Source organism: Helicoverpa zea, chromosome 2, assembly GCF_022581195.2.
Source record: "Helicoverpa zea isolate HzStark_Cry1AcR chromosome 2, ilHelZeax1.1, whole genome shotgun sequence".
Lineage (NCBI taxonomy): Eukaryota > Metazoa > Arthropoda > Insecta > Lepidoptera > Noctuidae > Helicoverpa > Helicoverpa zea.
In genome coordinates, this window is record NC_061453.1 from 1,741,865 (window position 1) to 1,758,092 (window position 16,228).

Sequence of the window (16,228 nt, forward strand, 5' to 3'; positions counted from 1 at the left end):
CTAAAATAATTGTAAGAAAATCGCTCCGCTCATGACCAAACTTCACCTTTACCACAAAAAAGGTACTCAATAATGACGCAGTAGGATTCAAAACCCTATATTTGGAAGCTGGGGGCGTGAATACCATACCGATTGCATTAAGTTAGCTCAAAAAATATTAGTCTCTTCGCAACACGCGATATTTTGCAATAATATAATAAATATGCTTGCTACATGGTGATTTCATCTTGTATTTTGAATATTTTTATGCAGTTTTTATTTATATTGTAATGCGCTTTTCCTGGTCGTTATAAAGTTGTGAAGTATTAAAATGCTATTTCACGTTGTATAAATATTAAGGCCGTTGGTTTATTATGATTAGAATGCTTGTATGGTCTAATAAAATATGCAACGTAACTTTATGCAAGCATAGATGTAAAGGTTAATGCTCCACAAAAGAGACCGCTACATATTTTAATTTATTAAAACAAAAAAAGGCATGTAATGTATATAGGTACATTGTCATAAATATTATAATTTGTTTTGGGTTCACGAGAATTTATAAAATGTTTGATTGTATAGGGTCCGAAAGGATACGAAGGAATTCTTTAATAGCTCCGATAACATAGACAACTAAACATTCCATAAATCCTACACCATTTAAAAAGTATTAAAAACATACCAGTCAAACTTACGACAAAAGATACTAAGAGTACTTACAACCTTGTTTGTGAAAGGTTAAGCGCCCGCGCATATCCTTGTTCGGATTGACAGACACAAAATATGTTAATGACTACTTAATGCCAACGATTTTATGTCGAATTAACGATGTTTTATGGGACTTTACCGTTGTTAACTAGCTGACTAGCTAGCTTTCCCGTTATTGGGAAAATATATGGGATATGATTTTGTTGAGACTGAGTAATGCCTTTTGGTGCATTCGTGTCCTAACTATCAAATGCGCTGCTCGATATGAAGTATAGTTACTTAACTAATAATATCCTAGTGGAAATTATTAATATGCTTATTACAGTAGTTACAAATAAAGAAGATTAACAGCAATATTCGTCTATTTCTATGCAGAAAACTATATTACCTATAAGGAAAAGTCATCGCTGACACAGTTGAAGGTCGAAACATTTGACATTTGACTTCTGAACTAGGCAAGAGCTCCCCCATATTCCATTCACATTGAGCGCTAAGAATGCTTTCTGCCATCATTAACAGAATTTTTATCGACCCACTGCTGGGCATGGGCCTCCTCTCATACGGAGAAGGATTGAGTGTTAATCACCACGCTTGCTCAATGCGGGTTGGTGATTTCAGACATTATAGTCCAGGTTTCCTCTAGATGTTTTCCTTCACCTTTCATCAGTCATTGGTGTAAAAGATGTACTTAGAAAGTACATACAAACTTAGAATAGTTTATTTTTTTCTAGGTATGGTGCTATTTATTTACATAATTAGGTACTCTATTTACATAGGTACAATATTTTTTAGAATAGTCGCATTGGTACGTGCCTGACCTCGAATCGAACCCACAATCATACAGTTATCGGCACGGATATCGAGCCATGACCTTCACCTGCGCAGAAGCGATTTACTGCCTTATTGCCTTATGCGTACGGGTGCGCAAATCGATCCCCACTCTTCCGCCGAGAGCCCAATATCCGTGCCGGTATCTGTACTTCCTATAATCTTTGATAAATGCAACAAAAACTATAAACATTTAATTACTACTCTTGTGTAAATAAGAAAATTGTCTCTAGTTTTCTCAGAGTGAAAACTGTTCGTACGTATACTGTTTAGTATAGAAAATTGCGTACAAAAACTGATGTCGAGTGAAATGCAGTAACGTGAGATGGTAAACTACTTTCTTCAGTTAACTATAATAGGTATCGGTTTACCGTATGTTAGTGCATGTAGTTTCACTCATATTCTGTTCGTCGATCTAGGTTTTTTAAATGAAATAAATGTGAATTCGATTATAATCGCGTCCAAATTCCAGAGCACAAAATGCGTACAAAAAATCCTTTTTTTAAACGACTTCCAAAGTAGGTTCTCAATTCGAGAGCATATTTTTATAACTACTATAATTTCCACTTAATGCATAGTGACTAAGGAAGTGAATATTTTATAATAAAATAATTATCTATATAACAAGATATGTATAACGAAAAGGTTCCAAGCAAAATAGCTTTAATATTGTGGCAGGATTAATTTCATTATTTACGCTTTGATAGTTTGTGATCATTATAGTTCGGCCATTCAGAGAATGCGTTCCTGACACGTCGCGATTGAACTGACGACGTAACTACATTCATTGATTATTGATATAATAATGTTGTTTTAATGCTCCTCAATTGTTAAAACGGTAAACAACCAGCAAAAATATTTTTATCGTAACTGCAACGCCATTGCAAAGTTACGTCGTCAGTTCAATCGCGACGTGTCAGGAACGCATTCTCTGAATGGCCGAACTATATTTACTTTAATAAATACTGTAATTAATCAATAGGCATGATGACAGTAATCAAAAATCATTAAAATAATATATTTATTAAATTAAACTTGAAACTTGGAATATAAAACGCGCATTGTTTTCTTTATTAATAATGTGATTAATATGTATTTTTATAAAATAAAATTACGAAATAAGGCAATCCGCCATGATATCTTGAACACCAATCAGAGCTCGTGACGTCATTTCTCAAAACAACTCGCGCGAACGTCACATTTCGTTATTGTGAACTTCCACTGCGATCTTTGCTTTTAATTAATTAATTGTTTATAACACGAGTTATGGAGCCCGGATTTATTAAGGCAAACAGCGCTAATTTGCCTAGAATTGATATCATAATGCTGGGAGAGTTTTTGGCATCAAATAAAGATTTTTGTTCAGCTGAATTTAGAAATGTTAAAACTTCCATGTAAGTATACAAGTTTAATTAAAAAAACTTCCATGTAAGTGTATTAGTTTAATTTAAAAAACTTCTACGTTAGAATCCAGAGAACTATGTAATAACTTACATCAAAGTGAACTTCACAAAAATAAAGTTGTATTGCCCAGGGCAATATTGCTTTTGAATCTCGCCTTGCAAGTTTAAGCCACTTGTTTCGTATTTTTTTTTTTTGTGAGGAACGTACACAAATAACTTATCAGGAGTTGTTTTGGATGTGTTCTTACACTGGGGGACCCCACAACACCTATGCACTTTCGAATTCATATTTAATAACACAAAAAACTTAATTATTGCACGAGCGTTGTTTACTTGCGTCTTGTAATTTCAGTCGTGACGTCACAAGTGACGACATGACACTGACAAGCGTTTTCGCGCCGGATTCAAAGTGGACAGAGAAAAATGCAATTATTTGATAAAAAAAACTTCGCATTTTCTTAAAATTAACAATTTTTCATATGAAATAGACGTATACCTACATCATACAAAGGAATTTTAAAATTTGTCATCATGCCTATTGTTTCTCTTCACAGCTACAAGATGGCGTTGTTATGGTGTGTGCTGGCGTGCGCGCTGGCCATGGCGCAGGCGCAGTCGAACTATGGATCTCAAGCGAACAATATCGAATACCAGGGCGAAGGACTCCCTGAACAAACTGTGCTGGATGGGAAGGTCAGTATACAAAATTCTGAATATTTTAGAGGCTTTTTACTTGATGAGAAGTCACTGATGATTTTTTTCAAAAACAGCATTGTGGCTAGGATTCCAGCAGGGTACCAGGGTAGCTAGTAGCGATGAAGAATTTCCTTATTTATTGAAGAGCTCTAGAAGTAGTAGGCACATATTTACCTGCAGATTACAATAACCGACCCATCGGTGGTTGTTCTATAAGAGATTGAGACATTAGCTTGATATAAATTATGTTAAACAATCTCTTAATCGGAAAATAAGGGACATGGCACATTATAGCGGCACCGCAACAGCACGGCTCCACACCAGCATTTAAGTTGTCATTCAATTTAGAGCATTAAATCGTGTATATTATAATATATTTCGTAATGTCAATATAAAAAAGCCAACAGCGAGCAGTCAGCGCGCTTGCCGCTTCCACACAACTCGACTTGCCGCCCGCGTGCTGCAAGCGAGCGGTCCTTATGCGTACAGCGCGCCGACGCCATGCTCATTACGCGCCGACTCCGAGTCGGCAGCGAAACAACGTCATTCCGTCGTTTTCAATCATAACTGTCTTAAAATAATATTGAGTTTGTGGTGACAGCAAGCTTACACCTCGCAGCCGGCACGTGGCCGGCGCGCGGACGGCGAGCTTGCACCTTGCGGACAACGCGTGGTTAGCGTGCTGACAGCTAGCCGTAGTCTAAATTCGAGGCGACGCCGTGCTGCAGCCGTGCTGTTGCGGTGCTGCTATAATATGCCATGACCCAAACGGATGGACCCTAAGATACGTTGATGGGTTTCTAACTATATGTCTTTTGTAAAAACACATTTTGAGCAATGACTTATAGAAGTTATCGTAAACAAAATCGTCTAAGAAGCGCACCCAAAACTGTACCTTATCTTTTCAATCAAACCAAAAAACTCGTTCTAACATAATTACACCAAACTTCGAATTTTCTGAATGAGATTAGATCAACCTAACCTCATTCAGAAAATTCGCTTTTTTATAACAATAAAGCGGTCTGTTGTTATGTTGTTATTGTTAACCCACAATACAAAGTGGGTCTGACCGCAGAATACCGGTGGAAGACCGAGTTGTTAGTCATCTGGGTACGTTAGGAACATCGCACGCGTAGGGTTAAATGTGGTGAAACTATGTTGCATGTATGGTGTAAAATGGTGTTCCTACTTCCTTATGGCAAGGAAGGTTAATCTTGTTTAGTGGCGTTTTTGATTAAAAGGGGTTTTTGTGTCCATGAAAATAAGTTCCTAAGATTGAAGATGGTCCAGGTTATGATATAATGCCACTTGTGCAAAAATAAGCAGGTAGGACTTTTGCAAGCAAATCCTTGGATATTTCAACCTAAAACAGTAGTTGTTTCTTGCGAAACAATATTGAATTTGTGACAACTTCAAATACAGAGTCGTAGGTTTCCAAGTCATTAACTAAATGAAGAACAACCTCGTACAAAGTGCGTCATAAATGTAAAATCGTCCATAATCCGGATTTCAGACAATTTATTTCGCAATAATACAACAGTAGATTGAATCAACAACTACCCAGAATGACTCCACTGAAATCACAACGCATATCAAAAGTATACAAAACATATATTACTTTGTGCTTTATTGATTTCGATTGTCAGTTTTTGTTTAAAAAATTGTTAATTTTCATTTACAAACTGACTTTGGAGATAATTGACATTTAATCATGCTGTGATGTGATGTGACAGATGAATTTGGTGTTTTTTGACCTTGAAATCTTTTATAATACGTTACATAAATTACAGTGATGATGCACTTTATATTATTTTTGTGAGATGTCTACGACTTGATAAGGAAATGAATTCGTAGTCGTTGACAATGTTTAAGAAGCTTAAACTAAGATTCTGATATATGGTCTTTGCCACTATTAATGGGTAAATAATACAATTTACATTATGGTTCTATTACCATTTACCCCAATTAATTAACTTTTTCAACTTATTACCCCAAGGGATTAACTTCTACAATCCAATAACTGGATGATTGGCGCTCATTAGGGAGGGGCTACCTACGTTTAGAAGTGGACATCAATTGTTCAATATGATGTTATATTTCCTGACTTCTAACCTAGCCAAAACGTTTAGAAAAGATATACAAGCATCATACACATCATCAAAGTTTTAATCTCGCTTGTATCAACTGCAGCAGCATTTGCTCAAAAGATTTCTCAACTCAAACACAGATGCTTGCCATTTTGTGTGACCTTGACTCACTTGCGATATTTTGTATGCGCTCAACGCTCGCCCTTCTTTTGTCCCGGAGATGTTGAGCTATCTGCGGTCAACAGTTGTTTTTTGAAGTTCATATTGCATGCGTTGAGGTCTGAGCAATATGTCTTTGGTCTTTTATGTTAATGAGGGAACAGACTGCATATAAAACTGTGTTTAAAGAGAGTATTTTTTTGCTGTTCCAAGTTGCAAGGAAAAAGTAGAGGGTCAATGTAACTTTGATTTATCTTGGATTTGTATCTCTGTAAAAATTGAAAAATTGGAATATGTTTATGTTAGATAAGTATGCAGAATCCTATTAAAAATTCTCAAAAACCCTATGAAACAAAGTTTTTTCCATACACAATGTCTAATACTGGCCTGATGTATGAATATCCAAAACTGCAGATCCAGGGTGGATTCTCTGAATCTCCAAAATTCTTGCTGCAGATCTCTAGTAAAATTTAAAGTAATAAGACTTTCAATTTCAAACTCCAAACGTGTATGAATTGACCTTTCTAGCCAACTGTGCTACATAAAATCCATCTGTGCTTGATAGACATTCTTATATTACTATAGATATATACGTTTAAATAGTTCGTGACGGAAATAGATTTTTTATAATCAATTTCTGTGTGCGACGTTGTTACATTGTTACCTATGTAGAAGTTTTTGCTAAAGTTCTTGTCGGTGAGCAGTTTTTCGGTTAAATGGCTACTGGGTATTTGTGACTGACAAGTTAGTTTATCAAGAAGAGTTGTCTACATTTGGAAACTTTTAAAGATTTTTGGCCAAACTGAAACTTATGTAATAAGATGAGAATGAATTCTACTATTCTTTAGTCACAGGTTCCTTTCGACAGGTTGCGAATTTGGAATCGAGATCCCTACTAATATTAAAATGCGAAAGTAACTCTGTCTGTCTGTGTGTTGCGCTTTCACGTCTAAACCACTGAACTGATTTTAATAAACTTTGGTACAGAGATAGAGTTGACCTTGAGCAAGAACATAGGATAGTTTTCATCCCGGACTTTTGAAGAATTCTCTTGGAAACGCGATATAACCGAACTCTACGCGGGTGAAGCCACTGGCGGAAGCTAGTTAGAAATAAATGTTCTCTAAAATCTTCTTCACAACAATAAGAACTCCATAGAGAGTCCAATTCCATCAATCGTGCATGAGGAAGGATGTGATTACAGACGGACAAAGGATAGTTATAAGGCTTATTACAGACAGATAGCTTGAGGGTATCATTGTACGCTGATGTAGTGTCAACATAGAACAGAGATATTGTTATTGGGTTTAAACGGAAACATATACCTTGGAGATAGGAGCGCCTGACTGTTGAGGTGATAGCCTGAACGCTGGGCACGTGTCCAGTGTTATATGTCACAAACACAGACGAAGTGGTCAACGGCGGGCGGAATTTTAACAAACTTGATTTTGTCGTTGTAATTTTTATGTAGGTATACATATGAATAATTAGTTCTTTAGGAATTTATCAGGTATTCCTTTACAAGTTATATTGCTACGTTTTGGATGGGCTACATTTTTCGGGAAAACATTACCTACTATGATAATGAAGTTGTTTAAAAAGGTGATTCAAGTGTTTCGTTATTAGACACTTTGGTCAAAATTTAATAAACAAGTAGTAATAGGTTCTAAAAAGCGCTCCTAAATTCTAGCAAAATTATTTGAGGAGAGCACATACAAACAACATATTGTAACATTGACGATACTTTTGCACACGTTACTTCCCTTATCGTATCGTACACTACAATGTAAACGCACACCGATAGTAACTGCCCGAAGGTAATAATTAGCAGTAAAGATTTATAGCGACGTTTGGCATGCAACAAACTAAATATAGAAATGTTGCAATCGTCCTGCCTGGGCCCCGGGCTACATCCCTGGGTTATGGACGAGATTCTTCATCAACTATGATAAAATTGCTATCAAATCTGTGTAAGCTAGTTTTTTTCTTCTTTTAGGTTTTTATCTGAAGGAGATTTTTAAGATATTTTTGTGGGATTTACAACCGTTATAGACAATATCAAATGTACTTTTACTGTTGAGATCGAGTATTGGAATATTTTTCTACACATTCCTCTTGTATATTTTTACCTACAATATCTTAAACTTTGGAGAGTGGAGAGGATTGAAATCGAAACGGATGTTGTTTGTGTTTTCTGGATCTAAGTTATAATCATAATAATTCTTGTTACAGGTCACAAAGCTGGATGACTTGAGTCCAGTGATATTCCTGAACAGAACGAAAGCCGCTCTCAACTGCGCCGCTGGGGCTATGCAAGTGAGTATAGCTACGTAACAATAATAAAACAATAAGCTGAAGTTAAGTTAATCGAGAATTCGATCGATTTTAATCGATACTAAATCGCATATCGATTACTAATCAAAATGCTACTGCATACATGGATTATAAGCGACAAAATGAAAGGATGTAAATATAAAATTATAAAAGCGTGTTAATATACATTTCTCATAAGAACTTATGCATAAAGCTACATATGGACTCGATTTAGTTTTATACACATATGGACTCGATTTAGTTTTATATTATAGCAGTCACTGAGTTACTAATGAATGGAATGAAGTCCTTAGAACTAGTTACTAAGGGTTATTATTAAATAGTCATGATTTCCATATTGGTTAGCTACTTTTAAGACATATTTTTATAAACACACATTCATTTTTATAACTAAAACGAACTTAAACGGCCTAAAACATTGCAAAACTTAAAACTGTACCTACTGAAAAGCGTGTCAAGGTATTGGTTAGGTACCTCTTTACAAAATTCTAACAAGAAAATACTAACAACACAACTTCAAGTCCAATACAACCTGCATCTACAGTAATAAAACTCGATTAGAATTGTCAATAGAACAACTACTAACGGTGCCGTAAACTATGGGTAACTGTATTTCGTTGGCTGTCCGTCAGCTATCTATATATCGACACCTATCTATCTATAGGCAGCTATCTATCTATAGTATACAGAGAGGCGATCAGATTCGTGCCGGAGATATGTGAAATTCCTTACACTAGTGCCGTCTTGTTAACAGACGGTTATCTTGTCATCACGACACGTTGTTTATTTGTTATGTATTTGAATATAATACATCATGAGGCGTAGGTGATATATTTGAAGGTAACGTAATGCTGTTATGTTTATGTCCGTTTGTGAAGGGATATGTAAAGTTTTTGATGGTAAAAGACAAGCTACAACTTACTTAAATTAAATCTGGTTACTGTTCCTCACAGTTTATTCGAAACTTCTTCCCGGATAAATAGCCTATCTTCTTTCTCTATACAATCTGAGTACCAAGTTTCACTAAAATTGGTTGAGAAGTTTTAGCTTGAAAGCGCGTAGGCAATCATGACATTTTTCGCAATTTTAAATTGACTTACCAAAAAGGGTCTGATTTGGATATTTTCCATACTAAAACGATCAATGTAATTCTTTCCAGATCGAGTTGAAATTCAACGAGAAGTTCTACGGCATAGCTTACGCGGACTTCGACCGGCACTCGGCGTGCAAGGTGCAGGGCAAGGGAGCCCTGTCCTACGAGCTCAAACTGCCGCTCAAAGGATGCGGCACTAAGCAGGTGAGATATAGGTTTCTAGAGTTTATTTATTTTGTGAAGAAATAGAAGAAGGTTTGGGTTTGCAGGAATGTTGGCCGATTCACCGGGTCCGATTAAAAACACTAAACACATGTCAGTCACATAATTAAAATACTCCAGTACCAATACTTCTGTACTACTCCCTTGAATTACTTCAAAATCGAATTAACATCAACTTTATTCAATTTTATATCCGACTGCCGAAAATGTTCTATGGGGTACATATAACTTTTTTTTACTGTTACTTGTAACCATAGTGTGTACAGAACCATTTCTATATCACCAAAAATATTCATAATCCTAATGTAATACCTGTATTCTCAGGATCCCCTCCGAGTGTTCACGAACAACATCGTGGTGCGGTTCCACCCGGGGCTGGAGATGGATGGAGACGAGGTCATCACCATCGTCTGCCGGTACCCGCCGCCCATCGTGCCCAAACCTGTCTTCAATCCTCTTATATTTACGTAAGTTGGCTATATATTTTTGTTAGTATCTTTAGTGATTCTCAGATCTGCTAATTCTGTTTTGGGAGAAAATGTTCAGGAATGGCTTATGCACTTAATATTTTTTGAAAGTCAAGAGAAGTATTTCTTACTTAACTTAGTTATTTTGTTAATAAGACATGGTTTGGTTGGTGCTTCAAGTTGCCACAACCATTGCGGACACATTATATTTCAACTTTGACAATGAATGACCAATTCTCAGAATGTACCTTACAACTTCCTGATAGGTATCATGATTAAGAATCGCGTTTATAATCTTTATTTTATATTCCAGGCCCGAAACCGGTCCCCTCCCAGCGAAAGCACCTCTCGCCGGTACCCATATCCTCATGATCATCTGCGCGATCCTGTTCCTCACGTTACTGCTGCTAGGCCTCGGAGTATCATACCTGTGTCTCAGGAGACGAGCCCTGCCAGCCCCGAGGAGGTTCATCGATGACTCCTCAGCTTCTATTGTTAGCAGGGAGAGTATACAAGGTGAGTTCGCAGATGAAACGAGCCTATAGAGGCTGATAGAAAACATTTTGAAACTTCAAGCACCTAATAAAAGCATAGAATTTTCTCTGCATTCTTAATCCTATTGTTAATGGATCAGTAAATATTTATTTAGGCAAATTGCTCTTTTTTCTGTTTATTTGTGTGTTGGAGCTCACGGGCTGCATAGCTCTATAAACTGGCAATCAAAAGGATTAGTAATGGTTGCAAAGTATTGCGTTTGAAAACATCAGGTGTTGAGTTCCACATATTATTTATACATTTAAACATGCGGAAAGTATAACAATGTCTTTACGGTTTCTATTTTTTTTAATTGTAAACTTGATCAATAAGTCATAAATTAGTATTGTTTATATTAACATCAGACTAAAGTAAACTCTACTACTCCCCAACAGAAGTGAAAATCCCCCGCGCTCACCCAGTCTACCCAGCAGCTGCCGAAGTTGGCAGCGTGGCGTCCGACACGATACCCTCAGACTATCCCTCGGAGACGCCCAGTGAAGCTGAGCAAGCGCATAGCAATGCTGCCTTCATGATGGACGAGTCTTATCATAGCGAAGGTAAGTTCTCCTTTGAATATTCACAAAATACTTCAGGAACCTTGAAGCCTGCAAGAAGTTGTTTTGCAATTATGAATCGAATACCTTCGCAGTGAAATTTTTGTATGTTATTATGGTTTATGTTAGGGAAGGTAAACTTAATAAATCAAGATGTTCAAGAACCGAGGCCGATGGTTAAAATAAGGGTTTGACTTACTTGACTTAGAGTCCTATGTCCCCTAGATGGGGCAGAGGGCATCCACAATGCTCCGCCATTGCGTTCGGTCTTGAGCTTCGCGCTTTATTTCGCTCCACGTTCTGCCTATAGTCGCCGCCTCTGCAATGATCGTCCGCCGCCAGGATTGTTTAGGGCGGCCACGTTTCCGCTTCTCTTGGGGATTCCAGTCTAGGGCTTGCCTTGGGATGTGATCGGGGTCCCTTCGGAGCGTGTGGCCGATCCAGTTCCACTTGCGGCGTTTGATCTGCTAGTCGATCGGTGTCTCCCCGCAGCGTTCCCACAGTTCTATGTTGGATATTTTCTCGGGCCAGTATATACCGAGAATACGACGAAGGCAGCGATTGACGAAGACCTGGAGCTTACGCGAGATGTCTTTTGTGGCCTTGCATGTTTCGCATCCGTACAGCAATACGGTTTTGACATTGGAGGGTGATTCTTTGAAACCGAGGGTTTTTGACTCATTGATCTGGCTCAATTTTTTTTTGCTCTTAGACCTGAATTGACGTCATAGTAAGACCCAGAGCATTATGCGCAATATCATATATCGAAGGCATCGATTTGCATCACGTAGATTAGGATTTAAAAGGTGCTGATTAATTGCTGGGCCAGATTAATTGTGACCGAGGCAGATGAATGTGATTTCGCACCATATTAATTAGAGGTATACAGATTAATGATACTTCCTTTATTTTTCCAATGATCTTTATTATAAAAATAGCCGTTTTCCCGCAGTTTCACCCGCGTCCCGTGGGAGCTACTGCCCGCACCGGGATAAAATATAGCCTATGTTACTCGCAGATAATATAGCTTTAAAAATGAATATTTAAAAATGGGTCCATTAGTTTTTGAGTTTATCCATTTCAACCAAGCGAACAAACAAACAAAGTTTTCCTCTTTATAATATTAGTATAGATTTTACCAAATATTGAAATAATTACTCCTATTACTACTTAATTATCACTTTTTTTTTGGTTGACACAAGAAAATAATTATGAATTAAGTAAACAGTAACACTTTCCTTCAAATTAATCATTTATTGAACCTCTTACGATTGTTTAATCACACTGGCTTCAACGCTATAATAATTATATGAAATGGTAAACTTATCTTAATAAGACCTCTTAACTTAATAACACAAAACAAAAACGTATCTTAGCTTAAAATAAAAATAAACTTCACCGAAAACAAACTCTAAATTAGAATGAAATAAAACTTACTAATCAAAATCAGACTTAATTTTTCAGCACGATAGGAACTCTAAGCTTGAGATAGTAGAAAACTAATTAATAACCTGCCTAAATTCCTAAACTCTGATGATGAAAAATGTAATATTTCATTTTTCATCATCAGAGTCTATTAATTATGGAGTTATATTTTCTAAATCAACACTAAAATGTTTACTTCCATCTCTTGAAAAAGTATCTCTTGATCGAAAATCAGGTTAGATCTCCCAAACTTGCAGAATGCTGAATAATTACATTTGAGTTTTTCAGGAACCTTTTATGAACATGAATCTCAACGACAGTCTTGAGAAGACTGTCGTTCCTATCAGTAGTTGTTTGTTTTCTTCTTTCCTGCGTATATAGTTTTGTCTATTCTTTTCTTGTTTTTCTTTTCATAATTCTTCATTATTGTGTATTCTGTCATATCTTCTCTTATCCGCTAGTCTTTTTTTCTTAGTATTTCTTCTCTTGTTTGTAATTTTCGTTATGCCATTTTGAAAATATCGATCTAAAACAATATAAAGCTATTCTAGCAACGATAAAAAAAACCCCAAAACCTCTAGCACAGAAATTGAACTTCGGGATAAAAACCAACAGGCCATTTGCTTTATTTTTTTGTTTTACTTACTTAAGTAATCTTATTTAAATAAAAAAATAAGTAATACTAATAAAGATCTATGTCCAGAGGAAAATAATTATTTCCACGGTATTTGAACAAAAAAAAAAATGCACTACAAGCCAACACAAATTAAACAAACTACAATAAAGAAATGTCATTAGACATACCTGTAACATATGCCGAATTTGAATGAAATCTAATTCATATGTCCCGCTCAAATTCTTCTGGCTCTTAAAGCCAGATGAATCCAGACTAATTGGGGCCAGAAAAATTAGGAATTCGCAGATTATCAAATCCTGCTCCTTTATTTATAAACAAGGCATCAAACATGCAATTAATGTTAGCAAAACCATCTCATAAGACACTTTGCTTTGGCAACAAAACGATAGTAGATGCACACCATCAGTTAATTAAGACAGATTGATATGACTACTTGCCTTACAAACACCAGATGACAACTTGCAATCGTATTTTTTTGGAAAAATACGTCCGCTCACGAGCACTCACTGTCACCGTTCGGTGCTGACCGGCGCGATCACTTACAAGTAAATATTACACTTTCAAATATTTTTTATTTGCGTATAGATAATGTTTGAACAAATCGAGCCAGCTTAATGATGCATTTAGTCGGGGACAATTTTTAAATTTATGTAATTATGAAAATACACTATTTTTTTTTTTATTTTAATAATACAATATTAAGAAACACATATTTAAAGATCATTTGGATTCATTAGTCTTATTGTAAAGCGACCGTAGCTCGCAGAAAGTTAAATAATGCAGCAAAAACTGGCGTTGGGACACACCAGATTAATTAGGTTTTACTGTTTTCTGCTAACTTAATTATAGTTTTTTTTAATAAATTCTAATTAGTTACATGAGGCGTCGATGGACCTTTACCTTTTACATAAAACCTGAAACTTTCATTCAAATCGAAGGATATTTTCATGTGTTCTTCGGTCAAAAACACGTAAAAACTGTGTTTCGAAGAATCACCCTGGAAAGGGTTTGAGCCACGAAGAAATTGGCTTTGTAGGTATTTCGTGCCTTTAGTCAAACTGAACATAATTATAGCAAACTAAATGGTGCTTGGTTTTGGCTGACCATTGGCACTAAAAAACAATTAAAGATGAGAGCCATAATTTTATTAAGTAGATTTCGATTGGGAAAACCTTTACCACACATTACTAAAAACATCTTCCTCCTCCAGGCTACGGCTCCACTCGTGAAGCGATGACCAGCAATGCTCGGCTAGTCTCTGGCGCGGCGCCAGCCTTCGACGTGCGCGTGCGCGTGCAGCGTCCCCCCGCGCCGCCCTCGCCGCCATCCACCATCACCTTGACGGAGACTGATGGAGGAAGCATCAGGTACATAAGTCAAGTTTTGCTGGGTATTTAGATTGAACTGCAGAAGACGTTGGCAATGAGTGGATTTGGTTCGAATTATAGGATGAATAGGATTGGAGAAAAACCTTCAGTAAAGGCTACAAATATGACTGAAATTAAAACGATCTCAGCCCTAAGGGCTTGCTCGAGATCTGGTGGTCAGCTCGTGTCAGCGCCTTACGTATGCCCAGACGATTATGATGTTTGGAGAGGCCTACGTTCAGACTTGGACGGCATAGGCTGACATGTTGATGATGATATCTCAAACAGTCTAAGAAGCAGAAATATTTATCTAATTCAGAGTTCTTTGCCTATGTAGTTTTCTCTTAACTAAACATACCTAACCCAGCTAATATTTATTCTCTCCGTTTTCTCAGCAGCTAATATTCTTTCTTTACCTTATCAGACAAACCCTAATCTCTGAAGAACACGAGCGCCAAGAATCAGTTCGCACAGTATCCCCCGTGGCACTTCCTCTCCCCGCGCGCGCCTCTCAACTTCCCCCGCCCGAGCGTCCTCCGCGCCCACCCGCGGTCTACTCGCAAGTCAACAGGGACAAACAGGTATGTGGGAAGCACTTGATAACTGTGTGTGTGTGTGATCATGAGGTGATGGAGAGTGAAAGTGGTGATTGAAAATGTGATAATTTTTTCCGTCACCAAGTTTTTAGGTAGCACGACTGATGTTTTCTAAGGGATATTTTTCGTAGTCTATTTAGTTGATGTCAACATAGTTCACTGTCTGGTGTGAAAATTAATATTAATTTTGAAAAATAAGAATATCATTTTCATTGTAATATCGTTCAGCACATTTCATTCGTAAGAATTTGCATAATTAAAATAGAGACGACATTTTTAATGATCAAAACTCGCACAAACATCACTGAACCGCACAATCACACCCTCAAAAAATAAACACCCAAACTCACCCACACTCACACACATTACCACACTCACTTTAATAATAAAAATAATCCCATACTCACTCGTGACTAACCAGGAGTGGTCTCGACGTCCGCGGTCCATCGTGTCCCTCAACACTGAGATGACTGACACCCACTCAGTCACTGAAGTCACTGACCGATCCCACGCCAGGATGTTCCATATCAAGGTATAATTAGTGTATTTTTCTGCATGACATGTGGGTATTTTTATTCTAAAAGGTGAGATTTGGGAAGGTGTATTTTCAAGGTCAAAAATTGTGCTTGTTTGCAGGAAAAAATATGTATGTATGTTCCATTATTTTGAGCTTTGGCTGCATTGTAAAGAAAAAAAGATGCTATTGCAATATAGCAATTGCTTTTAAGATACTTTGTGGGTCGTGGTAACTTCTCGACTGTATCACGGAATCGAAGTTCAAAATGAAGTTCGAGATTCGGTGATACAGGCGAAACTTCTCTATTGGCACCTGAGAATTATTTACGTAGGGTTCTTCTATATCTTTGGCAGTAGAAAATGCCCTGCTTTTCCTTATCATCATTATTTAGGAAGAGACTAATATACTTGTGTTCATACAGAAAGCACCTCCTCCGCCTCCTCCTGTGATGAGGGAGCGTCTGGAAACTGAAGAACAGGAGATGCTGATGGAGAGCCTTGAGCCTATCCCTGAGACACCCATCATGCCTGCGAGGTAAATGACATGGAATTATTATATTAAACAACATGGAAAACTAGTAGTTCTATCTCCTTGTCTCCTACTGACTGACTCCAAAGTT

The 16,228-nt window shown here is 37.0% G+C and overlaps 1 protein-coding gene across 3 annotated transcripts in view; it reads left to right on the top strand.

Moving 5' to 3' along the window:
- The window catches only part of LOC124636827 (xin actin-binding repeat-containing protein 2), an 85,416-nt gene that overhangs the window by 63,412 nt on the left and 5,776 nt on the right, over positions 1–16,228 (top strand). For 2 of the 3 annotated variants that reach the window (XM_047173006.1, XM_047173015.1), the window contains 10 exons: positions 3,473–3,611; positions 8,093–8,176; positions 9,354–9,491; positions 9,834–9,976; positions 10,290–10,492; positions 10,906–11,070; positions 14,340–14,496; positions 14,921–15,077; positions 15,514–15,624; positions 16,031–16,143. In XM_047173006.1, coding sequence (XP_047028962.1) covers positions 3,480–3,611; positions 8,093–8,176; positions 9,354–9,491; positions 9,834–9,976; positions 10,290–10,492; positions 10,906–11,070; positions 14,340–14,496; positions 14,921–15,077; positions 15,514–15,624; positions 16,031–16,143 — 1,403 coding nt within the window. In that variant the 5' untranslated portion in view covers positions 3,473–3,479. The remainder of the gene's footprint in view (positions 1–3,472; positions 3,612–8,092; positions 8,177–9,353; positions 9,492–9,833; positions 9,977–10,289; positions 10,493–10,905; positions 11,071–14,339; positions 14,497–14,920; positions 15,078–15,513; positions 15,625–16,030; positions 16,144–16,228) is intronic. The other variant, XM_047173023.1, reaches the window with a different exon arrangement.